The sequence below is a fragment of the Ictidomys tridecemlineatus genome, chromosome 9 (assembly GCF_052094955.1).
Source record: "Ictidomys tridecemlineatus isolate mIctTri1 chromosome 9, mIctTri1.hap1, whole genome shotgun sequence".
Lineage (NCBI taxonomy): Eukaryota > Metazoa > Chordata > Mammalia > Rodentia > Sciuridae > Ictidomys > Ictidomys tridecemlineatus.
The window spans coordinates 57,513,952-57,540,470 of record NC_135485.1 but is presented as its reverse complement, the minus strand read 5'-3'; the positions used below and the strand labels follow the sequence as shown (position 1 = coordinate 57,540,470).

Here is a 26,519-nt window from a genome sequence, read left to right as displayed (position 1 = left end):
TGATTGTCTCCCTACTAGGATATGAGGCTCCCCATGAAACGTAGGAGCAGTGGCCCCTTGCCTTAGCACCTCGCCCTCTGGAATTTCAGGGGTTATTAGTATATACTGCCAAGCAGTGGCCACACCCTGAAGTAAAGTGCAGAATGTCACCTGTAGGGTGAGATGATTCTATGGCAATTAAATTAATGATGTTAATTAGTGGTAGAGGCAGAAATGAATGGCTATGTACAAAACTACTATCTCTTAGAGTGATTTGTTTCATCATGTGTTTTGTTATTTATTGATTATTTTAATATTCCAGCTCAGAAATGAGGAGGAAGTTCCAAGGAGCATTGAGAAGCTTATATCAGATTTTTATATGGGGAGCCACCCGTGAGCTACTTGAGGGATCTTCATTTGGTACTGAGCCATGGAGACTCAGGTTTTTTCCCTGGGAACTATCCTGGCTCTCCTGTGTGCATCAGATTGCCCAAGGCATGAGATCTCTGCCTCTGTTCTAGGGAGACAGCTTTCGTGGCTCTGGAGTGGGGTGTAACCCATTGGGAACTGGACAGCCCACCTCCTACCTTATTTGGCATAGAACATTCCATGGAAAACCTTTGATGTTTCCCCATATAAATAAAGCAAGCAGAGGCTCCAGCTCTCTCTTTCTAATGTGGAAGCTCCATCCCTAAGATCTGCTAGGCGTTCCACCCCTGCTTTTTAAGAATTACTTTCTGTGTCCTGTGGGGTTTTTTTGTTTTGTTTTTTTACCGCCTGCTCTTTCTTAGCTTGTATTTCACAGCCAGACAACTCCACAAAGAGGAACTTCAGTTCCGTTGACTGTGAGGGACGCAGGCGAGAATTTTAGTCTTTGGACCAAAGTCCCTGAACATAGAAGTCATAGGGTGGAGATGAAGGATGCAAACAGAAAGGCCAATAGGTTCAAAAGTTATGCTAGCCTTCATGATAAGACAGAAATTACTGCAGGATTAAAGACTGCTATTTAGGGAATATGTATTCTTTTTAAAAGCTGTTTATATTTTCTGTAATTAGGTCATTTTTGTTCTGTCATAGTGTTTAGTACATTTTTAGAATGCTGGTCTAGTCAGCTGTGCTAAGAGGAACCAAGAAAGAGCTTTTTGTCAGCTTGGGCCAGAGATTTAAAAGGGAAGTGGTTCACAACAGCCTGACGCAGTAGAAACAATCAAGTGAGAGATCCTCAATGGGAAGGTAAACCGAGGACATCAGAGCAGGAAGCCCTTGTTGAGAAACTCTCCCCACACTAGATATCTGTCATATATGGCTCCATCTCTCCATCCTCCCAGTCAGTGACTTATCCTGAGACCCAGACAAGAGGCAAGAAGGAATCTCAATGAATAATGAGATAAATGCGGTGGAAATGGTGACCAGGGCAGGAATGGGTAGGGAATAATGGACTTTACACTCCAGAATGACGCCAGCAAACAGAAAATATGGTTTTAGTTGTCAGAGGTCGGGGGGTAGGGGTTCAATTTGAGCATGAACCTGTGAGTTCCAAGCATTTGTTCAGACATGTTACCAAATCATTTTTCTAGTTAGAGAAGGAAAAGACACACAAAGATTGCTGCAGAACCCCCACCTCTCCCCCACCCCCAAAAAATAAAAACCTAGGAAAAAGACAAGTGAGGGTTGATGGGTTAGTGTGGTCCCTCAAGCAAACTGGAACACTGGACAGAGTGAAGTTGTTCAGACAAATGAAATCTAGAGCAGAAATGGGGACAAAATAGACTGTGACCATAGCAGAATTCCAGGTAGGGAAAGGCTGCTGGTGGTGAACACATGAGGACTGCGGGCCACACAGGCACAGGAGCCACCAGGCTTGGAATAGTTGAATCATTCCAGTCTCCAACAGGATCTGCCACTCAAAGATTGTTGTAGCTGCAGCTGGGTAGAGCCAAGGAGTGTACAGCTACAGTCACTGCCAATATTCCAGCCTCAGTCCTGTCCCACTATCTGCTGCAGTTACCTATGATTGAGTGACATACCACACCAAGACTTGATAGCTTAAACCAACAATCCTTTATTTTGCATTTCAAGCAGGGCTCAGCAGTGGTCACTCATCCCTGCTCCATAATGTCTGGAGCGAATGACTCAAATGGCTGGGGACAGGTGGGAGACAGGAGAACATCTTTTTTTCTTGCAGGCTCAAATCATCTCCCTGCAGTCCTTCCCATGCCCTCTCTGGGATAGAGTGTCAATGTAGTTAAACTTAGGGGAGGCTCATGTTCCAAGAGAGAGTATGTCCAGAGTCCCAGGTAGAAGTTGCAAGATATTTATGTCCTAGCTTCAGAAGTTCCAGGATATGGTCATTTCTTCCATGTTCTGTTGGATTAGTAAATCATTAAAATTCAAGAGGAGAAGGTATCGATACCACACTTAATAGGAGGAGTGGCAAAGAATTTGTCACCTTTTTAATCCATTACTCCATCTCAACAAGTCCTAAGCAACACCTCTTGATTCCTGTCCCCAGGTTCTCATTAGTGACAGCAATGCATGGAGTAGAAAAGGTGAGGGCATTAGAGGTCACCAACCCTAAATTGGTCCTAGGCAGGATCCACCACTTAGCAACTAGTTAAACTTGTTAGGTTGCATAACTCTCCGGAGCCCAATTTCCTCATGTAAAATGAGGATAATATGATGTTCCACAGAATCTTTAGGAGATTGGCTCCGGGACACCCTCATGCCCATGGATATCAAAATCCCTGGATGCTTAAATCCCTAATAGAAAAATGGCACAGAATTTGCACAGAACCCACACTCATTCCCCATATACTTTTAGGGTGGTGTGTGTGTGTGTGTGTGTGTGTGTGTGTGTGTGTGTGTTGCTGGGAATTTAACCCAGGGCCTTGTGCTTGTGAGGCAAATACACTACCAACTAAGCTATATCCTCAGCCCCCTCTACATACTTTTAAATCATCAGTAGATCACTTATAATACAAAGTAAATGCTGTATAAGTACTGTTGTACTGGGTTTAGGCAATAGTGACAAGAAAAAAGAATTTATAATTCCACACAGATGCAACCATCCTAGGTCTAACTATATAATACACATTAGCAAAAAGGTAGCTTTTATTTCTAAATTTAACTACATTGTATATATCAGCAACAATCTAGCTTTTACTCCAATGTTTTCAATCTGTGCTTTGTGGAATCCTAAGGATAAGGAGGACTGACTGTACTACTGCACTGGCCAAGAAATGTACTTCTCAGATCTTCCAGAGCAGATAGCATAACTGCCCAGGGGCTCTGCCCTAGCTGCTGATCTCTGCTGAAATCTATCCTCTGATATCTATCTCCAGGTCGGGCAAGAGGCTAGCTTTCCAAGGCTGCTCCCAGCCCAGGAGGAAGCACAGCAGGGATACTAAGGCAGGACATGCCAGACTTTGGGGACAAGGTTCAAGAACCAACACCCCTCCCTGCCTCCATGACCTTGCTAGACTCGCACAGCAGTGTCACCTGCTTCCTTCCATCCACCTTCCTTCTTTGCCCCTTTCCTTCACAAGAATCACATCTGCATCCCAGGTCCAACTCCTTGTCCAGTTCCCCTCCTACATTTCATTGTGCAATACTCCTATGGGACATTGTTCCTTGAGGACTCAAACACAACCATTTAATCATAGGGCTGCCGCAGGTATTAAATGCATGGGTGTGTGTAAAGCACTAGGAAAGGCTTAGCACAGAACTAACATTCATTCCACATTTATTGAATCCTTGCTGTGTGTAGGCCTGACCTGGGTGCATGGGACGAAATGATGAGCAAAGCAGATGACACTACCAATTTAATTTGCTTAAAGCTCTTGCAGAATCCCAGCTCTTCAACAGGACACAAGAGCCTTTCAAATCTGATCCCCAGGGCCTAGATATCCATCCAATGCCCTGCACATCTGAGCCTATGGTCAATAGAAACTTCCTTCTTCCCTCCTATAGATTTGGCTCTTTCAATGCCTTGCCCTCTGTTTCCTACTCTGAAATGCCTTCTCCACTCTTTCTTGCATACTTCCCTTTGGAGACAAACTCTTACATATCTTCCAAAACCCAGTTCAACCATGGGGTCCTAGGTCATCCAAGAGAAGTCGCTGGCTGGCTCAGATCTCAGCATGCATTTTGTAAAAAGCACTTGTTACACTGTGCTATAATTTCTGTGACAGTGTGCTGGCTAACTTGGAAGTTCCTCTGGAGCAGGAGCAAGGTCTCATCCTATATGAAGCCCCAGCATTTGGCCCATGGTAGGCTCTCAGCATTTATCCACAGAGTGGGCAAGTCAATGAGCAACCCGAGAAAAGCTATTTCCCACTGCCCTAGCCCGGGATGACTGCGGAGCCTGTGGCGAGGGGCTGGGGGCGCGGCCCGGGCTGGCCGCGGTCCCACAATCACAGCCGCAGCCGCTGAGGGCCTGCGGGGACCTGAAGCTGCTGGCATCGGCCGAATCGCGGCTGCTGCTGCGAAGCACATGACTGCAGCCTCGCCTCGGCCCCGCCCGCTTCCCCGCGCAGTCGCCGCTGGTCGCCTCCCCGGGTTGCTGCGAGGCCGACCGGCAGGCGTCTAGGCTCTGCGAGCTCCCTCCACCCTCCCAGCTGTCCCATCGAGGAAAACCGAAACCAAGCCTGTCCTTCACCCCGCGGCCCCGCCTGCCCGGTGCTCCGAGGGCCGCGCTCGCCCAGCTGCAGAGCCGACACAGCGCACCGCCCCGGCAGCGCGGCGAGCTGGGCACCGAGGACACGGGCACCGGGAGGGCGCGGGCGCCAGAGGGTCCCAGGTCTTCTCGCCGCTACTGCAGCGGCCTTGGCGGCTGCTCCTCCCTCCTTGCAGTTAAGAAGCAGCGGGTGCGGCCTGACCCGGCCCGGGAGCCGCGCGCAGAATGGGCAGATGCTGCTTCTACACGGCGGGGACACTGTCCTTGCTGCTGCTGGTGACTGGTGTCACGCTGCTAGTGGCCCGGGTCTTCCAGAAGGCCGTGGACCAGACGATCGAGAAGGTGAGCGGTACGGGGCGTGTGAGTGTGTGTGTGTGTGTGTGTGTGTGTGTGTGTGTGTGTGTGTGTTTCCAGGACACCGGGCAGGGAAGACCTGCACCCGGTCAAACCCTGCAGACGGGGACCCTCCTTTCTTCCTGTGCTTTGTAGAGAGGGTTAAAGGATGAAGATGGAGTGAGAGGAATGCAGATGACTGTGTTTCCTTTCATAATAACAAATTGGACTGTGACTCTTGACTTTTCAAAAATGCTTGTGTTTAGATTGTCATTTGTATTTTTCCCTACCCTCCTCACACACCTCAATCTCTGTTGGACCCAAACTGTTTTTCTGTTTCATGAAGAACTAAAAGTAAATGAAAGACACCACAGAAGAGGCAGGCTACGTTAGCTTCTTGCCTAGCCTTTGAAGTGGTGTAGGGCTGGGGAGGAGAAGTGGGTGTGTGGTCTATTGTGTTCTTGCCTTCCTGTGCTGGGTAGGGCAGTTGGAGTAGACAGACCAAGTCATTGGACTAGGTGACATTTCATCCATCACAATCTGCTTACACAGACTTAGCAGCTTTGTATCTTGTACCAACAACCTGTGTCACCTTGTCCCACCATCATTCTTGCCTTTCTCAGACAGCCACCACTCTCAAGCACAGGTGCATGTAGATCCCTCTAGGAATTGGGACCTGTCTGTCCCCTTGCATGAGTAGGCTGCAAAGCTAGTTATGTCAGGAGCCCTCTCCATCCTTTAGACTTAACCGGTCATTTCCTCTGCCCTTTCACCCACATCCACCAAGCCATGTGGAAAGAGGAACAGAGAAAGGTACTGGGATCTTTTTCCTTTTTTTTTTTTTTTTTTTTTTTAAGTCTCTGGAGCAGCCTTTCTTTTTAGCACCAACAATTTCATGCCTTTATACCACTGATCTACACTTGTTATCAGCTAGATAAAATAGAGTCCAGGCCTTGTCCAGGTTGAGTTACTCTACTTCCTGGTTAGTAAAGTTGTTTTATTCCAGGTGATAACAGCTATCTCCTTCTAACAGAGGTTTTGAGAAGTAATCAATTACTTGGAATCTGACAATTAAAGGCAATTTTTAAAGAAAGTGCCATGGCAACGCATCATTTAATTTTTCACAAGTTCACATTGCCAAGGGAAGACAAGGCCTACTGTCTGAGCTTCTCAAAGACCATTCTTTTCCTGAGCACCGAATTCAGGAACAAAATAAGGCAAATCTTTTCTCTCCACATTCAAATGAAGATTTCACAGGACTTGTTTGAGGATGTAAACCCTTGTTTTGAGGGTCTAAGTAATCTGATAGTTGATACATGAATTTTTTTGTATAGCTTTAAAGAGTTGTTTCAGGGGAGCCAGATAGGGTGAGTGATCTTCCCAGTTCCTCAGCTCTAGCCAGCCCTCAGATTCCCTGTGGGTCTCCATTTCATGTTGGCCCGGATTGCAGGTGGGGTGTTGCTGTAAGGCAGCCTAATACCTAAGTTTGTATAGGTTTTTCCAGTTGATTTTCTCCACAAGGAATGGCCTCAGACTGATGTTCCAGTACAGGGGTCCTTTAGAACTGACCAACCCCAGCTCTGGAGCACTGTACAATGGGATGTCTGAAATAAAAGGTTAGGGCTAGTTTAAGTGAACAGATTCAGCAATGTTGTAACTCCACCAGAGGACACACCTTACCATTTCGCTCTTTCCTGGATAATCTGTAGGGTACAAGGTAGCACAGGACAGTGGGAAAGAGTAAGGACTTTGCAGATAAAAACTCCTGGGAATGAATCCTGGCTTCAGGTTCTAGCTGAGTGACCATGGACTAGTTGTTTAATCCCTCTTCATTCATTTCCCCTATCTGTAAATGGAGATAATAACAAATAGTGTATGTAGAAAGGTTATAAGAATTATTCAAGGGGCTGGGGATGTGGCTCAGGTGGTAGCACGCTCTCCTGGCATGCGTGCGGCCCGGGTTCCATCCTCGGCACCACATACAAACAAAGATGTTGTGTCCGCCGAAAACTAAAAAATAAACATTAAAAAATTCTCTCTCTCTCTCTCTCTCTCTCTCTCAAAAAAAAAAAAAAGAATTATTCAAGAAAATGGATATGATTTTCCTGGGATATAGTTAGTACTTAATACATGATAGCAATTTTGTTTTTATTAGAAGACACACAATGAAATCGTACATGAGATTGGGAGTCAGACACACTGTATTTAGATCCTAAATTTGCCATTTTCACGTTTTTTTCCTCTAGGCAACTTCTCTGAGCCTCAGTTTCATTACTTGTAAAAGTAGGAATGAGAGATGTTAGTATTTTGGACACAGTGGTATATTTACTATGGGGCTCATAAAACTTAAGCTTTAGATCCCTCACTTGCAGAGGCCCTTCCAAAGCCCCTGTACCTAATTCTGTATCCCAATTTTTATTCCCAGGAAGGACCCCTCAATTTATATGAGGTTCAGGACCCATAAAATCTGAATCTGCCTCTGCATAATATTATGGGGCAAATGTAGAATTTTACATAGTGTCAGGCAAGAAACACATGACCAATGTATGACAGTCTTTATATTCCTATTAGTATTATCATGTAATAATTCTTTCATAATTTGACTATTATATAGTTGTAATTGAATCCACTCTTATATTTCCAGTTCTTAGTGTTTTCATTGGAAAGTTGTCCATTGAAAAAAAAGGGGAGGGAAAAGGGATGAAGTTCAAATGCATAGTTTGGCTAATTGTGAGAAATAATTAGTACAGTAATTCCTGTAAGAATAATTTGTCTCAAAGTGAACATTGTCCTTGTGCTCTGAAGTGACCAGAGGTGACTAAAGGGAGACTTTTATGATGGCCAGTGACTATAGTGGAAAAAACTAAAATATTCTTGTACCAACAGCCTGTGTTGGCTCACTGGAGACTGCCTTGTATTGGGCAAGCCCTGTAATAATTGCTGTTCAATGTTCTGCTTTGCAAAAGAGGCCTTGTAGTACCTTCCTCCTTTTGGGCCCATATATTCATTTCCTGGGGGACATTATGGCATTAACAAGGCCTTTTCTATCAAGCACTTGAACTTTCCTAAAGACCTAGTGCAGAGACCCGGCAAACCCTTTTCCTCTTACAAGGGAGAAGGGAGAATTTCATGTTGTATTTCATGTAGTAGCCCAACCAATTGTCTTGACACCTGGCACAGTGCCTGCTACATTGTAGGCACATAATAAATGCCTGCTGTTTCTCTTTTTAATTTTATTCTCAGAGCTTTGCACATGCTAGGCAAGCACTCCAAAACTGAGCCACTGTTGTCTCACTTTTGATCGTTTTAATGGAAAGAAGAGTGCCCTGAGAAACAGCAGAACTAGACTCAAATCCTTTTGTCACCTACAAATACTTGGATTATGTTGAGTAAACTAAATAGCAAGTTATTTTAAATTTATTTTTTAATTAAACAAATTTCCTAGTAGCAAATTATTTAACCCTGAAAGGTTCAGGTTTCTCATTTTCAAAATGAGGATAATAAGAATATATTGGGTTGTCAAGTAATGAAATAAAATTATTTCTGTAAAGCCATCAGCTTAGTGCCTCACACAATGCCAGAACATTAACATTTGTTATTGTGTTTAGCTATAGTTTTCTCTCCTCCTCCTCTTCCTCCTCCTCCTCCTCCTCCTCCTACTACTAGTACTATTCTAGGGATCAACAACTATACTAAGTTGCTAAAAGTCTCACTAAGTTGTTTCTAACTTGTGATCCTCCTGCCTCATTCTCCCAAGTCCCTAGGATTACAGGCGTGTGCCACCATGCCCATCTCATCTGTTGACTGAAGCTTCTATGGTAACTCAAATTCCTTCTAGCTCCAAATTTCTGAGATTCTATGATACAGGCACAGTGACTTTTATTTAGGGGCAGTTATACACCTCAGAATAGTAAATTTACCTCTTGATCCCTACAGACTTGTTGACAGTTTGAACATTTAATAGAAACAGGAGTGTGGAACTAACCTTAGGCTAACAAGAAATGGGTTGGCAAGAAAACTAATGAGAGGAAAAGAGACTTCATACCTTTTACCTCTTCTTCACAGGCCAAGGCAGGGTATAGCAAATGAACAGGACAAACACACTTACCCTTCACCTGGATGGAGGCTTTGGGCAAATGAGTAGCAGCTGGCCTCTTTGGGAATGTAGCAACTTTCAAGGGTTCTACTAATGCCTCAAGAAATAAAATAGAATCATTTTTAACCAAGTAGCTTTGGTTGGTGAATATATGGAGTCTTCTTTTTGATTTTCGTTTTTTGTTTTTTGAAGTCTTCTTTTTTAAAGTCAATGCAGTAAAACAGCTTTGTTGCTGTATATGTAAAGGCGATCAGCTATATATTATCCTAAAGGGCCCTTCCTGGGTATGTACTTTATCTCCTGAGTTGCTTCTATTGGAAGCTAGGAAAACTTAGAATCTTAATGTAAGATTTTTCTTTTTCTCCAGTTTCTATATCTAATATTTTTGTCTTTTAAAATTATAGTTATGAACATATCGATTGTACAAATTAATGAGATTCACTGTGAAATTTTCATATGTGAATATATCATGCATTACAATTTTTTTTTCTGAATCAGAAAAATGAAGAGATTGCTTTATATGTTATTTTGCATTTAAGCAAAGTGAGGCCTAGGGAAAGTAAGTAATTTACCCACAGTCCAATGGAGAGGTAGGGGTAGAGTTAGGCATGTGTGCTGAGTCTCCTGATACTGAACCCACTTTCCCCACCTCAAGGATGGCCACACGATCTGTTTGCCCAGGATCATCCTGCCCGGTACCTATTGTTCTGGTTTAAATATTAGCACCCTCTTTCCTCCAAAAGATTTCTGATTTGGACAATAAATCCTATGCCTCCCCACCCCCCTTCATGTCACATTCTTCATATACTGCACTGTCTTCCCCACTCTTTGGCATTAAAAAGGACTCATGCTCTTTAAGAGCTGTGTCCTATTCAAGCTAGCTCAAGCTAAGCTGGAGGGGGGGCAGCCCTTAGATACCTAAGGATGAGAAGCACAGCATATTAAGTCCTCCTGAGAGTACAGCAAAAATTGGAAAGTCAGCAGGAACCAGGCATACTTTCCCACTCTTTCCTTTTCTTTCTCCACCAACTAGCTTCCTCTTCTGACTCATCCTGCCCTAGCTGTTTATGCATCTGGGGCTTCCCAAGCCCCACCTCTGCATGGCTTTTCAACTGCTGAGACTCCCATAGTCATGCTTCATCGCTTAGTTTCGCCTTTCTGGATTTATATCATAGTGATGTGGTTGACTCAGCACAAGCAGAAATGACTGACCTACAAAGGCAATATCATTTATTTCCTTGCAGAATTCTTTGATTCCTAAGCAAAATTATGCAACTCTTTGCTGGCTTCTAGAAATATGATCTTGTGATAGCACAATCATAGTATGTTTCTTTCAGCTTCTTACTATTCCACCTTGACCACAAATGCACCTATTATTAATATTTATGGCAATGGAGTAGACCAGAAGTTCTCAGCATAGTACCTAGACTCTAGGGAGATGCAAAATCGCTTATGGAAATGTAAAAAATAGCAGACCTTGCCCAAACCCGTTAATCAAGTTAAAGAGCTAACCATGAGATCCATTACTAGTTTGGATAGCGATTATAGTAGCCCATATCTTCATTTCTTGAGATGGGGATTCTAGTTGAGGATATTACTATTAATAATTACTACCATTCTCCAAATTAAATTAAAACAAAGATTGGGGTGAGGGGAAGTTTTTGCCTATGAAAATTGTTTTGCTTTGCTTAATAAAGAGCAAAATTTCAGACTGTCAGGCCACAGCAAAGGGGCCGACCATCTGTTCTACCAGACATTTGCTTGTTTCCCAGAGAAGAATCAGCAGGTGGGAATAAGCTCATTAATGATAACATAGGAGGTTGGCCAAGTGAGGCGACATTTGTGGCCTTTATCATCAAGATATGTACTATTCATACACAATACACTGAGAAAGGGACTGTTTTTAATCAGAGATGGTAACTAAGTATCTAAAAGAAAATAAAGGTTGTTGAAGCTATTTGCTTTCTATTTCTAAAAGCACTTTTAGGTATATGCTTTGACAGTCATTCGTTTATTTAGCAAATATTGACAGAGTGTGTATCATTTTCAAGGCAGAATGGATTAACAGTGAACAAGATACCATGCCTCCCCTTACAGACTTTATAATCCAATTCAAACATTTTGGCATCTATCTTTTTTAACCTCTTAAAAAATGTTGAGGATCCCAAATAATTTATGTTTCTGTGGGTTATAACTATTGATGTTTACACTATTAAAAATTAAAACTGGTGAGCTGGGGCTGTAGCTCAGTGGCAGAGTGCTTGCCTAACATGTGTGAGGCACTGGGTTCGATCCTCAGCACCACATGAAAATAAATAATATAATATAAAGACATTCTGGTCCATTTACAACTACAAAAAAAAATTTTTTTTAAATTAAAACTGATATTTTTAAAGAACTTTGTCAAACACAAGAACACACACATACTCCAGTAACCATTAGAGCAAGGAAATGTTACATGTCAGGTAGCATCTGGAAAACTCCACTTTACTCTCAGAATGCAAGTAAAAAAGGCAAACACTATCTCAGTGTTATTATGATAGTTTTGACTTTGTGGAATCCCCTGAGATCCCAGAGGTCCACATACTATACTGATCCAGTTTTCATTTAACTATGTTAATTTTTAGAATAATTTTTAAAATACATAATTTCCTTGTCTTACATTTCTGTAAGACCAGTTTGGAAACTATACTACTAACATTTTCAAACCACCAGAATTTTTTTTTTAAGTGTGTTATTTGTTGACTGTGTCCTTCAAGTGTCCCCAGGAACCCAGTGTTAACAATAGTTTGGGTTCACTGTTTTAACCCAGTGTTAAAACAATAGTTTAACCCAGTGTTAAAAACAATAGTTTGCATATCTCCTGTCTTTAGCTGTGTGATGTTCAAATTAAATGAGAATACCTGCATCTCTATAATTAAATTTCACTGATTCCCTTCTAGCCGCATCCCTGTAAGGATTTTCAATCCATATGACATTGTTTGGCATTTTAAACTAGCTTGAAATCTCTTTCTGAAGGTAGAGGTCCTGTCTTATTTAATTCTATACCATCTTCTCATACTGTCAAATCAATACCTTATACAAAATAGGTGGTCAGGGGTTGGGGGTATAGCTTAGTGATAGAGCACATATCTAGCATGGTTAAGGCCCAGCACTGAAAAAAAAAAGGGGGGGGATGTCAATAAAAATTATTGGATGAATGGAAGTATGGATGAAATTTATGTCTTTGGGAATGATTTTGTTTGCATGTTATCATTTAGCTTTACATTTGTCCCATTCTGTAGGACAGTGGTCACATATTTGCCTCATGAATGGCTTATACATTTAAAATTGGGAAACTGCTGTGATTGGTGGCACATTCATGTAATCCTAGCTACTCTGGAGGCTGAGACAGGAGAATCACAAATTCAAAGCCAGCCTCAGCAACTTAGTGAGTCTGTCTGGAAATAAAATTTTAAAAGGCTGGGGATGTATCTCAGAGGTGGAGTGACTGCCCAGCACATGTGAGACTCTGGAGGTTCAATCCTCAGTATTGGAGGTCGGGGAAAAGATCTGGAAATTTCACCCAGTGATCCAGATTTCTAGCTTCTCTTGAAACCTGTGGATACTCTGCAGTGCTGGCCCCACCAAGTCCTGTGTAGCAGCGGTCCATGAAGATAGGGACCAGCCCTTAGTTGGAACCTGCCTTCCCTGTTCTCTGCTGTCTTAGCCAGTTTGAGCTGCTTCCATAAAATGCCAAGGACCGGATGGCTTATAAACAATAGAAATGTATTTCTTACAGTTCTGGAGGCTAGGACAGATTTGACATCCAGTGAAGGCACTGACAGATTTGACATCCAGTGAAGGCTTGCTTCCTCATAGATGGAGGTCTTGTCAGTAGCTTCACACAGCAGCCTCTTTTATACGGGCACTGAATCCAATTCGTGAAGACTGTGCTCTTAGGACCTAATTACTTCCCCAAAGTACCTTCTACACCACTACCTTGGGGGTGAGGATTTCAACAGAGACATTTAGTAGAGACATTCCTACCACAGCATCCACTGTCATTAACACCCTCTTAGATTCCAATGCCCAAGAAAGTTTCCCTTGTCATCATGCTTTCTCTGTTGTCTTTTTTAGAATAGAGAAATATCTCTCTGTATCTGACCCTATTTACCAAAAGAGAGAAATCGAAACACAGCTCGAAGAGGGTCACTTAACAAAAATGGGACAAGGCATATTTCTACCTAGAAGTGAGTTCTTTCATCCATCTGACCCCTTCACTGATTTTCACACCCTGTCCAGAAAGATTGAAGCACAATGCCATTGCTATAGTAAAGTCCCATTTTAAAAAATTTATTTCACTGATTAAAAAGCTTTTTAAAAATTGTAAATATTTATAGTATACAACAAGATGTTTAGATGTATGTTTACATCATGAAATGACTAAATCAAGTTAATTAACCCATGTATTATTTCATATACTTATTATTTTGAATGGTGAGAACTTAAAATCTGGGCCAGGTGCTGTGGTGCACCTATAATCCCAGCCACTCCAGAGGCTGAGGCAGGAAGATTGTGAGTTCAAACCCAGCGTCAGCAACTTTGCGAGTCCCTAAGCAATTCTGCAAGACCTTATCTCTAATAAAATATAAAAAAGGGATGGGAATGTGGCTTAGTGGATAAGTGCCCTGGGATCCAATCCCTGATATCCCTCACTCCCCCTGGAAAAAAAAAGAACTTAAAATTTACTCTTAGCAATTTTGAAATACAGTTACACATACAATACATTGCTATTTAGCTATAGTCACCATGATATACAACAGATCTCTTGAACTTTTTTTGTCCTTTTCAATACCCACCCCCCCATGCAAGTCCATTTTAAGGGAATCTTCTTTTTATACTTAATTTCTGATAATCAATGATGGAAGGAAGAGGGGACACAGGTATAAATAAGAAGGTAAGGAACACATCACATAGTTCAACTTTAAGAGATATAATCATAACCAAACAAGTTGTAAAAAAAGACTGGACATACAAGTTACGCATAGAACCTGGACATTGTTCCCATGGCCACATTTCTTGTTTATTCAAACCTTAAAATTCTTTTTCTCACCCACTCTCTTATGTTTAAGTTCCCTTCTGATAACTGCTTTTTCCCATTAGACTGGCAGTTCCTAACCTTGGCTGCACATATGTAATCACCTAAAACCTCTAAAAACATACCTAGTAGGTATTTCATGGCAGGAGGATTTTTGGGATAGCTATTCCTCCACATGGTCCTGTATGGACTTTATAGACAGAGCAGCAGCTTACTCACGAACTAGCCTTTGAATCTCAACTATCAGATCTTATTAGCTAAAATCATTGACAGTTGCAGTTAAAACCAAATGAGTTAAACAACAGTGCTACAAAAACAATGAATGCCAATATTTTGGTTCCTAAATTAAAATAAGGATAGAATGATAATGGCAGCTTATTTCTTTTAGCACTAGAAAGAAATGTTGAGTAGTAGGCATTTCTTAAATAACCATAAGAGCCTGGTTTGAGTTTGGTTAATTGAGAGAGAAATTTTTTTATTTAGTAAGTTTTATTAATCTGAAATCCAATAAGATCCATTTATATACTATTCAGCCAGGTCTGCATCACCTCTGGGTGAATTAGACTTTGTAAATGGCAGCATGGATGTATAAGTTGTGTTTAATTATTAAGTCATCCTGTTGCCCTGAAACAGTGACTAGCAGTGCTCTTGAGTCATGAAAGTTTTCTTAAAAGTATTGCTGATTGCCATCAAAGTCTAATGCAATTCTCTAAGTGCTTATTTTTATCATTTGGAATGGCTTATACCAGGACAGTTTGTTCAACAACTCTTGTGGCATTAACTTCCTGAAAGGTCATCTCCAGACCAACTTGGAGGTGATGTGCCTTGTGGCTGTATTAAATCATGTCGGTGGTCAGCAGTCGAACCTAATCCTCTGATCTATTTGCATACACATCAGGCCACAGCCTGGTCAGTGACTTCCTGCCCATTGTCATCCACTCATGGAGATTTCTTCAGTCCTGCCCCTGATCTACTTTTTTTCCATTCAAGTTTAAGATTATGCTGGTGGAAACTTTACTTTTATTTTAAAGCAGTCTTACTTTATACATAATCAAAAGTATCATACTTTCCTAGTAATCCAAGATGCTATTTTGCCACTATTAAATAATCAAAAATTTCTAAAAATCTTTTAAAATCAGTATTGATGTGGAAATGCTGAGGTAATTGCTCATAAACTGTTTTCTGAAAATAACTTGGCAATATTTACAGGCTCATCTGTTTGTGACAATTTTGACCCACTAATTCTAATTCTAAGAAATTAATCAATGACTTGATATTCAAAGATATTCAAGAACATTTGCTGCAGTAAGAAAAAAAAACCCACAAATATCCAATAATAAGAGAATGACTAAGTAAACTGATTTATCACTGCAATGGAAAAGCATACAGATATTAAAATAATATTTTCAAAAACTAATAATAACCGTGTATAAAAGGGCGAGTAAAAGTTGATATGAAATGAAATAATACATATCTTATGATCTTCATTTTATCCAAAATACACTTATACACATATATAAAATACCAGAGAGAAATAAATCCACCTGTTAATAGTGATAGCATGGATGACAGGGCAAATAAATTTTCTTCCTTTTAGTTCATTGTCCCAATTTTCTACAAGCAAGATGGAGTGGGTAGGGAAGAACAGAGGAACAGTTTGCTTGATTTAAGGTAAACAACCATCAGTAGCTTCTTAGGTGAGTAGAGATTGAAAGCAGCACTTGATTCTTTGCTGAACATTTGAAGTAATATTATTTGCAGCTTTAACTGTCTCTTCTAAATATCAGTATACAAATTCCTGTTGATTGATAATTTATCATGATATCTAAGTATTTTTACCTGATGAAATGCAATATTTTCTTGCTTATAAGTCAGTGGGACTTTTGTGTCTTCACCTAAACAGGCTTATGCCTGTCAGACATATTGACCTCACTATATACATATTGGCTGATTAACAGAAAAGTAAATTCTCAGAATAAATTATAAGTTTGGCTGTTGATGCTGCAAATTCAGCACATAAGTTGGTCATCATTCTAATATTTCTTTTACTGATAGTGTCCCAGTATTGTGCTTGGAAACATTCATCATGTTCTGCTTGACCACATTTAGTGCCATCCAAAGTCACATGGTAAAATTGATTTAGGATCAATTATGCTGATTTTTTAAAAATTGGTTTAATGAAGAAAACTCAGCTGATTACAAGTTTCATCCGGTGGCTGTCACTGAGGCAGAATCCTCAGAGAAGGGGATCAGTTGTTCCCAAGCCATGGTGTTAAGTTTAGGCTGGCACTGGGCTGTGACCGGGGATACTGGCTCCTTGTATCCCACAGAATGAATGCCTTCTTGTGCCAGACATTCTCCAGGCCTGAGCTTAAGGTTATTATTTGTTAGTTTCCCAGTCCTTCCCTTGCAGAGCAAGCTCTGGGAGTACATGTTGAATATCTGGGGCAGAAATTTGAAATTTAAATCAAAACAGGACCCTCTTCTGGACATCTTTGGTGGCAAGGGTTAGAGGGGTTTTCTCTGGATACATTAGCATAAGGGGGACTGCGCAGTCACCAGGAGCTCTAGGTTTCAGTTCACCCTTTCTTGGTTCCTCCTGTGTGGGGAGCTGCCCTGGTTTCCTTTCCTCAAAAGATCAGGGTGACTCCTCCGGAAGTAAGAGATCAATTTATGGCTTTTCTGTAGTTTTACAGTCCCTCTGGGAGTAGGGTTGCCAGATAAACTATAAGATGTACAGTTAAATTTGAATTCCACATGGTAACAAATGTTTTAGTGATAGTATGTGTCCTGCAATATTTCTATTCACTGTGAGTTATTAGTTGTTAACATCCTGCCATATTTATTTCGTCTCTCTCATGTACACTTTTTTGGGGAAAGTATTTAAATATAAGATACAGGCATCAAAACACTCTGCCCCTAAATCCTTCAGTATGCATCTCAGAGGGATTTAAGCATTTTGTTTACAAAACCCATGTGGTATTTGGGACATACTAATTCAAAAAAAAAATTGTTGTTTATATGAAATTCAATTTAAACTGGAAAATCTGTGTTTTTATTTGCTAAATCTGTGACTGTAAATAGGGGTGCTGTGGGGTGGCCAAGCACAGGCTTTGCAACACTACAGACCTGGACTTGATCGATTTTGACTTAATTTATATATACGTAGATAAAAGACCAGAGAAAAATAAACCCACATGTTTACAGCGATAGCATGAACACAGGGGTAAATTCTCTCTCTCTTTTTCCTGTGACTCTGAAATGTCATTGCAGTGGGAAAGTTTACAGAATTATACAAACCGAAAAAAAAATGGGAATTCTTATTTTGTGCGACTCGAATTAAAACTCATAGATAATGTACGTAAAGCCTCGTGCAGCCCCTAACTCTAGCCGCTGGCAAGTGGTACTGATAGTAACTCTCTTCTGAGCCGAAACTCAGGAGAAGATAAAAATAAAGATGCAACTGTTTTAGAAACGCTGGCAGCTAACTGTATTTACAACTCCCCTCTGTTCTCTCCTTCCCCTTCTCGCTGCGGACTTGGCGATGGAGGGCGGTGGAGGGGACGCGCGCGCGTGCGCAAGGGCGCGCACCAGTGCACAAACACAGAGCCCCCGGTGTACCCGGGGTTTAGAGAAGGTTCCCTGACGACCCTCAGCCGTGAGGTGGAGAAAAAGAGACACATGAAAAGTACATAAAAAGCACCACTGTTGAAGGGGAGATTCGAATGGAATAAAAGAAGTGGGAGAGTTTGTTGGATGTCATCCACTCAAGTAGGAAGCTGCCAGGGCAGAGAACTACCCCTGAGAGGTGGCCTACCAGGGACAGCCAAGCCGGGTGGAACCGAATTTGCCGCCAGCTGTGACTCTGGCCTGCTATCAAGGATTGTGTGTGTGTGTGTGTGTGTGTGTGTGTGTGTGATATAGTGTTTTCATTTGGCTTATTTAGTTAAGGAGTCGAGTCTACCAAATGTTTATTTCTATCCTAAAAGTTGGAGTGACGAGTTCAAGTCAGACTATTCATAGATGCCTGAACAGCATGGCGTATCCCCCTTTCTGGAAATGGTTTTGTCTTCCTTCTTTCCTTGCTTCTGGAAACTTTCCCACTTTTCCTTTGGATCTTTGGTTACCTAAGAGCTGGATGGAAACCAAAAGAAAAACCTGAGCAGTGAAACATCTGTTCACTCACATTTGCTGATTCTCATGAGGTCATCGTTTGGAGTTGGTTATCTATAACAAAGAAAGGAGATCTGAAGTCCTGTCTCCCTATAAAATTCCCCATGAACTGTGATGGCTGTCAGCATATAGGCTGGTCTCCAGGTGAATCACTGACTCGCATCCACCCTAATTCTTCCCATACCCTGTTCTTTTGGACCTGACTGCTTCCTGTAGAAAACTCTTTTGCCTAACCCTTGAGATTGCTGGAGATATCATTGTTAGAGCTGTCTCTCAAATATTCCTTGCAATAATCCTTTCAAATAGTCTCTCCTCACCAAAGATTTGGTTTTTATTTGACACTCCTGACCTTGTGCCAACTGCCTATGTTGAGTTGACACAGGAAAGAGTTGTAGAAGATTAGACCAGTGTAAATGGGAGGAGGGTGGACTGGGAGCAAGATAAGGATTAATTGAGAGGAGTTGTGTGTGTATCTCAGGACCTGTATTTCAGGACCTAGTCAAAGGGCTCAGTAAATGCTTGTGGTCTTAGTTATTACCATCTTTAGGTTGGGGTTAAGAGGATGTTAGGGCATGGTTTAAAGAAGAAAACAAACAAACAAAAACAGATCATGTCACTCCAGTGAGTCTGGTGAAATATAGACAACTCAGCAAACGTGAAACAGAACAAGGGGGCGGGGCAGGAGTCATTAATCACGGTCCTCTCTTCCAGCCCAAAACAACAAGCTGTTAACATAAGATTGGAAACAAGGGCTGGAGTGCAGCTCAGTGGTAAAGCTCTTCCCAGCAGTATCTGCCCTGGGTTTGGTCCCTGGAGGGGGCAGAGAGGGGTGATAACCGGAAGGTGGAACAGGAAAAGAATGACTTAGAAATTATAGTTTAGATTAGAAAAAAAGCAATTAAAAAATTAAAAAGACTACATAGATATAAGCAACGTACTTAATGATCTATGTTAAATGTAAAAAGCAGATGTAAAGCATGCCTGTGTGGGGACACAATGAGCAGATAAAGTGGGGAAAATAAAGATAATTTAAAGATTTTAATTTTTTAGTTACCCTAAAAATAATTGTTCCTTTTTTTTTTAAGTGAAAATCAGATTCTATTAAATGCTACTGATAAACTCTAAGGGAGGGAGAAGGAATGGAAACAAAGAACCGGTTCCTTCTAGTCTTCCTTTATTCTTGCAAAACAAGGTGAGCTTAGTGCTCCTAGGTTCAGCTCCCCAGAAGCCCCAGGCGCAGCCACCTGACATTGCACTTCCCTGGTTGATTTAGCACTCTAAATTCCTTGCTGATTTTTCTGGACACTTTTCACAGTGTATGAATAATTTTACCTATTTAAAAAAAATCACCTCAAAACTATGTACCCTGGGGTGGTGGGCTGGGTTGTGGCTGGCTCAGCAATAGAGCGCTTGCCTAGTATGTGTGAGGCCCTGGGTTCTATCCTCAGCACCACATATAAATAAATAAAATAAAGGTATTGTGTCCACCTACAACTAAAAAATAAAATAAAATAAAAAGAATTATGCAACCCAAGAGAATTCTCAAGTGTCAATCAGCCTGGTTAGTCCTCTGGTTTTTCTTGCCTGCTTTGACTTTAACATGTCCCTCTGTCTCAAGAGAGAAATAAACATTTAGTAGACTCGATTCCCTAACTAAACAAGCAAATTAAAATATTAGTGATAACAATTAAAAAAGCCCCTGACGGCTTACTAGAGTCATGGCTAATGGCAGATTGTGCTGCACCTGGCTTCTCCCCAATCTTTGCCTCCACCCTTGTTTTTTTCTGCCTGGCTGAAGGAATCTGATCAAGACTATCTTCTCTTCCAATATCACAAGCAAAATCAAGGGAAGCTAGTGTCTATGTTTCCTAGGATTATATTTAGTTGATTGAACAAATATTTCTCCAGGGAAGTCACTGTTCTAGGTGTCCCAGGTGCTATAGGAAGTATTAAACAAACAAACAAACAAACACCTATTCTTCTTTTTGTAGATAAGCACTTTTCATTTTGAGACACCAACAGATAACTTAATACATTGACATACTGAGTAGTGGCATTTTTCTTTCCATTTTAGGTTGCTAGATTCATATGTTTTGTGTTAATTCCTAGAAACTTCAGTTTTTAAATGTTTTCTGTACTGACCACTTTTCCCCTCAGCAATTCCTGTATAATATGTCAGAAGGTTCAAAGGAAGGGAGAATCTGTCCTGTTGAGGGACACTCTAGCAATTTGTGGAAGAGGAAAAATTATTGTCTTGCCCTTTTCTGGAATGTCATGGACAAGAAAAAGAGATCCTTGTTTTAATGAAATCAACTTTTTAAATATCCATGGATCTTCAAAATCCTTTAGAAGTTAAGTAATATTATTTACACATTAGACCCCATTTGTAACATATTAGTTGTAGGTAGGTTAAACTCCAGTAACTGAGCTGTTTTTTTAAGTGAGTATGTATACTTCATCATGAGGGACTCCACCATATAACATGTATAATCAACATGTAAATATTTTATTAAAATGTTTTATGCAGAGATGGCATAAGAGAATGGAGAATGGAGGAAAAGCTTCTCCGAGTTCCAGACTCAGATCTGACATAAATAGAGGAAGTTTGGGTATCTCTTACCAGCCACAGGACCTTTCCAATTATGGTGTTTTCTTGTACTCTGGGCTTGAACTGACTGTTCCTCTGTCCTCCTCAGATAGGTTAGGCTTCTGTTTAGAAGGTAAGACAAAAGGTTACATCCTAATGATTGATTAAATATCTCCCACACCTGGGGCAGGAAGTGATCAGTGTGTGGCAGAACAGATCAGACCTTGCCAAGGAGTCAAGAGCAGGATCTTGGAGGTTGGAAGAACACAAGGGATTTCATAGTTTGATTTTTTTCCATCTCATCATCCTGATCTCAGCTCATCCCATTATGTCCCAACACCTATAAATACCTATAAAAATTTTAGGATACTTATAAAATTGCTCAATGTAAGTTTTTATAGGAATCCTGTAGATAGGATGATGGGACATAATGGGTTAAATAGTGAAGACCAAGAGTATTTGAACAATGCATGGTTTGGATAGAAAACTGAAGGTTGGCCATTTCAAACTGACTTGAAGTTTTTCTGCATTTGTTTATTCTATAGTCACCTTGCATTTTTGTTTTTGTTTTTTGTTTTTTTTTTTCTTCAGCAGAGATTCTTGGTATTTTTTCTGTTCAATAATAGAGCTGTGTCATTGCGTTTTCTTGCAGCATTGCTTCTATTAAATTGGAGCCCTGGGCTACTCAAAGTTGACATTCTGTCATGTGCTTGTTACATTTATAGCCAGTGGTTTTCCAACCTGTTCCGAAGCTGGGCTCTGTTTATTGTCACTCAGAGCTTCTTTGTCAGAGGATTGACAGGGAGAGCAGGGGCTGCTTTGCTTGCAATCTGATGCTGTTTTGTGGGGGAGGGGATAATACCAGAGATTGAACTCAGAGGCCTTTGATCACTGAGCCATATCCCCAGCCCTACTTTGTATTTTATTTAGAGATAGGGTCTCACTGAGTTGCTTAGTGCCTCGTTGTTGCCGAGGCTGCCTTTGAACTCCCAATCCTCCTGCCTCTTCCCCGTCTTGCAATCTGATTCTTATTGTTTCACTAGTGTCCTGATATTCTGTCAGTGGACCCCATTTTCCTTTCTTAGTTTTATTTTTAAAATTTTCTCAATATTAATTTCCCTACTCATTATTTTAAAAGTTGGAAAATACAAAATCTCATCAAGGAGAAAATAACAGTGATCCAAAGTCCCAACTCTTAGAGTTAACAACTATTTTCCTTTTGGTTTATTTATTTTTAGTGTATGCTTCTATCTTTCTTGTGTCTTTTAATAACTTCTGCTATGGAAATACAGTTTTTCTCCTTTAACGTATTGAAGACTGTTATGGCTACAAGGTAAAAGGAGTCTGCCTGTTAGTTGTGGCCACTTTATTTATCAGGCTTATGTTATCAGGCAACTGTGAATAACATACAGCACCCAAATCTCACTGTCTTGAAGTAACATCTATTTCACCTTGATGGGTGTAGGCTGGCTGCAGTTCCTGCTTGACTGGCTGAGCTCAATTAGGCTGGCTTCTAGGCTTCTAGGCTTCTAGTCAACTTCAGGCCTGGTCTGCACATTTCCATTTTAGGATCTAGGCTGAGGATCACCAGCTGCCAGGCTCTTCTCTTGGCAGAAAGTGACATCTCCAAGACATCTGATAGAGAGGTGCCATGTATCTTAAGACCTTAGCTTCAAATGGTGCATTGCAACCACCCATTTACATTCAGTTGGCTAAACCTTGGCATTGGCCTGGCCTGAAATCAGTAGGGTGGGAAGAATACTCCTGCCCTAGGGAACCGTGACAATTCATTTGGTAAGGCTGCCATAATAAGTGCCACAGGCTGGGTAGCTTGAACAACAGAAACTAAGAGGCCATTGTTTCAGACAGAGCTCTGTACCAGGTCCCCAGAGATGCAATTAAAAATCAAAATGGAGCCATTCATAATAAAGTTAACCAAACTAAAATTAAGTTATCTTCTGCAAAATAAAGAGAGAACCAAATTTCCTAGAACCTGAAGTAAATTGTTGTTAAAAATGAATTTCTATTGCCCCTGCTTACAAGGAAAATAAAAAAAATGACAAATCTACTTTATTGTTTTGTTTCTACTTTCCTCATGCCTTTTCTGTCTATAATATCAACCTCCTCTGCTCAGTACATCAGAACACTTATTCTATTTTGCAGCACATAAAGTCAAGTAAAATATTTAAATTATTGTTATCTTGTCCTTTGACAGCAAGATTGACTTCTTCTGAAGCCTCTCTCCTTGGCTTGTAGATGCCCATCGTTCCCTGTATCTTTATGTGATCTTTTTCTATATATGTATATATATAGATATATATAGATATATATATATATAGATAGATATGTATAGATATATATATATATATATATATCTCCTGACTTCTTACATGGACACTAGTCATATTAGATTAAGGCCCAACCTCATGACCTTATGTAACTTTGGTTACCTCTCTAAAGAACCCAGTCTCTGCATATAGTTACATTCTGAGGTCCTGGGAGTTAGGACTTCAACATAGGAACTTGGGGGTGATAGGGGTATATAATTTGGCTCAAAACACCTGGCAAGGGTAGGAAGCAAAGGAAGGATTATGGACAAAGAATACAGTCTACCGTAGTTGCTTAACCTCAGTGAGGCTCGATTTCCTTGTCTTTGAAACAGGGTCAAGCATCTCCATTTTATGAATTTGTTGGGGATTTATATAAAAATGCATATAAACTCCTGGTGGTGAAGTGAGTCAGGATCAATGTGGTTTCAGCTCAACTAGAAGGACCCAAACTGGTCTGGAGCCTGTCTCCTTGTTCTTGTCTCACCTGGGCAAGCTGGAAGTGTATGGTACTTTTCAGAAGAGGCTAAATTCTTCAGCAGCTGTACCATCAGTGACATCTTTGAAAATAACAAAGCCAAGTGGGGCATTTGGTTTTGGCAATGTCATGTTCCCACCCATGAGCTATGTCTCTAGCAACCTTCCTTTACAACAAATATTCATTGAGGACCTAATGGCTTTGTGGGATTATGGGGCCTCTTGGTGTAATGCATGGAACTGTTCTCAAGAAATAGCCGTTGAATGCCTGTGAAATAATTAAAATAACTGAGGTAGGACATCTGAGTAGGGAGCATACTTCCTGCTTCATGTCCAAAACCAACGGCCTTACAGTTTTATAAATCTCCTTTTGTTTTTTCTTCCCTAGAATATGGTGTTAAGGAATGGTACCGAGATCTTTGACTCCTGGGAGAAGCCCCCACTGCCCGTGTATACTCAGTTCTATTTCTTCAATGTCACCAATCCAGAGGAGATCCTCAGAGGAGAGATCCCTCGGTTAGAGGAGGTGGGGCCATATACCTACAGGTAAGTCCCGACCACTTGCCTCCTTGCCATGCTAGAAATATGGAAGGACCCCATTGTGCCTGCTCCTTGTTGCCTCTGCTGGCATCACCCCGTGAGCCCTGTGGGGAGCACAGGTGTTGGCTCCATTCTGTCTGAAACACTGCTGATGGGCGTGATACCTCCATAGAAAATGACTGACTGTGTGGACTGGGCCCAGTTCTAGTGTATTCTATTTGCCATGAAGAACTACTCCACACCTCTGGCCATTTTAAGGTCACCCCTTGATACTCTTTAGTGACTTTCAGGGTCTCCCCTACCATTTCCCTTTCCCATATACCTTTTAAAGTCAGTTTCCAGAATTCACCATGGGTCTGAGATACCTTTCTGTTTCTTCTCTGCCCCTTCCCCTGACGTATCCTGGGTATGAAAGATAACTGAGTGGCAGGGTTGGTTAGAGTCTTTGGCAATAACCACCAGTTTCAAATATTGGGGAGGTAGAATTGCATTAATTATTTTTTAAAAGATGAGCAGAGGGAGATGCTTGTGGATCTTATAATCAGAACTTTTTCCCTCTTGCAATATCCCCCTTCTCCCTGCTAAAGTAGCTCCTCCTCCCCTCTGCAATAATCTTTCCAGTAAAGTCTCTCCTTGCCAAGTTAAAAATGGATAGGTTAACAGAGGAAGCTGAGAGTAAGTTCTTTCTTTTTTAGGACCACTAAATGGTCGAAATGCCTATAATCTGTCATAACTGTCCACTCAGTGTTTGATGCATGGCTGATTCATTTGTTATGAATCAATATTTTTCTTGGTGCTGAAAATTCAGAGATAAAAGCCCTGGTCCTGCCTTCAGTGATCTCACTCTACATTTGGAATCAGACGATGACCTGTTTCTAATCTTACCTCTGCAACTTATTGACTCACTGTGTTTTAGTTTCCTTATCTGTAAAGTAAGGATAAAAATAAAACCTCCAAGTAGGATTATTTGAAGATTAAATGATTCGATGAGTCAGTATTTATAAAATGCTCAAACTAGTGCCTAACACACAGTCAGTGATGTCAAGTAAGTGTTTGCTATTATTATTAGTCTTAATGGATTTATTTGGTCTGGTCATAATTTAAAAATCCAGAATGGTAAGATGAACCCAGTTGTTATGTAAAGGAAATTTAAGAAAACGCTTAGGTCCTTATTTTTATTTTCTTATTTATCGAGAGACAAGGTCTCACTGTGTTAACTCAAGTTGACTTCAAACTCCTGGGCTCAAGTGATTCTCCTGCCTCAGTCTCCCAAATAGCCAGGGCTGCAGGTGTGTGACACAGTGCCTGGTGGGGTCCTCATTTGTTAAAGCACTTTTATGTCTATGACTAGGGACTGGGGTTGTGGCTCAGTTGTAGAGTACTTGCCTGGCATCGAACCTTGTGAGGTCCTGGGTTTGATCCTTAGCACCATATATAAGTAAACAAATAAAGTGGAAAACCCATTAGCAACTAAAAAATATTTTTTTAAAAATGCTATGACTAAAGAAACTGTGCTGTGTGGTAGAGCAGTTCTCTATCTGAGGCTCTCCTGGGCAGCAACAAATGGTTGCAGGATTAGGATCCAGTATACTGCATGGTGGTAGTTTTATTGTTTTAACTAAATTTCTTAAGGTGAGGGGGAGGCTGCCTCCACAGGAACAAACCTCCCCTGAGAACTCAAAAAGAACCCCAACACACGACTTCCCCTCTGGGTCTCCTGGCCTGTTCCTGTGGTCATTACCCTTGACTCCTGAGAAAAAAAGACATGGACTCTAAGCTGGGTGCTGTAGTATGTGCCTATAGTCCCAGCTAGTGAAGAGGGTAAGGCAAGGGCTGGGGATATAGCTCAATTGGTAGAGTGCTTGCCTAGAATGCACAAGGCTCTGGGTTCAATCTCCAGGACCACAATAAATAAATAAATAAATAAATAAATAAATAAATAAATAAATAAATAAATAAATAAATAAATAAGAGGGTGAGTGAGGCAAGAGGATTACTGGATCTCAACTCCAAAAACAAACCACCAAGAAGACAACATGTTTTCTAGTCAACTGAAAGCAAATTCAACATTCTGCTGAAATGTCTCCTGGTTGTTGTATCTGGGTGTAGGTATGCTCTGTTAGATGTGTTTTAGGAATAAATCCTAGAATTAAAACAGTGTTCAACTATAAACATAGCCCTCCATGTTCCCATTTAATATGGGCCTTGACTAATTACTCCTGGGGAAAGTTCAGGAACATTGTTTTCAGAGC

General features: G+C 41.0%; 1 protein-coding gene across 1 annotated transcript in view; it reads left to right on the top strand.

Annotated features, from left to right (window-relative positions):
* The first annotated feature begins 4,497 nt into the window (after positions 1–4,497).
* Positions 4,498–26,519, top strand: part of Scarb2 (scavenger receptor class B member 2) — a 58,454-nt gene continuing 36,432 nt past the window's right edge. Inside the window, exons 1-2 of the mRNA XM_078021427.1 lie at positions 4,498–4,996; positions 24,116–24,273. Of these exons, the coding sequence (XP_077877553.1) occupies positions 4,880–4,996; positions 24,116–24,273 (275 nt within the window). The 5' untranslated portion in view covers positions 4,498–4,879. The remainder of the gene's footprint in view (positions 4,997–24,115; positions 24,274–26,519) is intronic.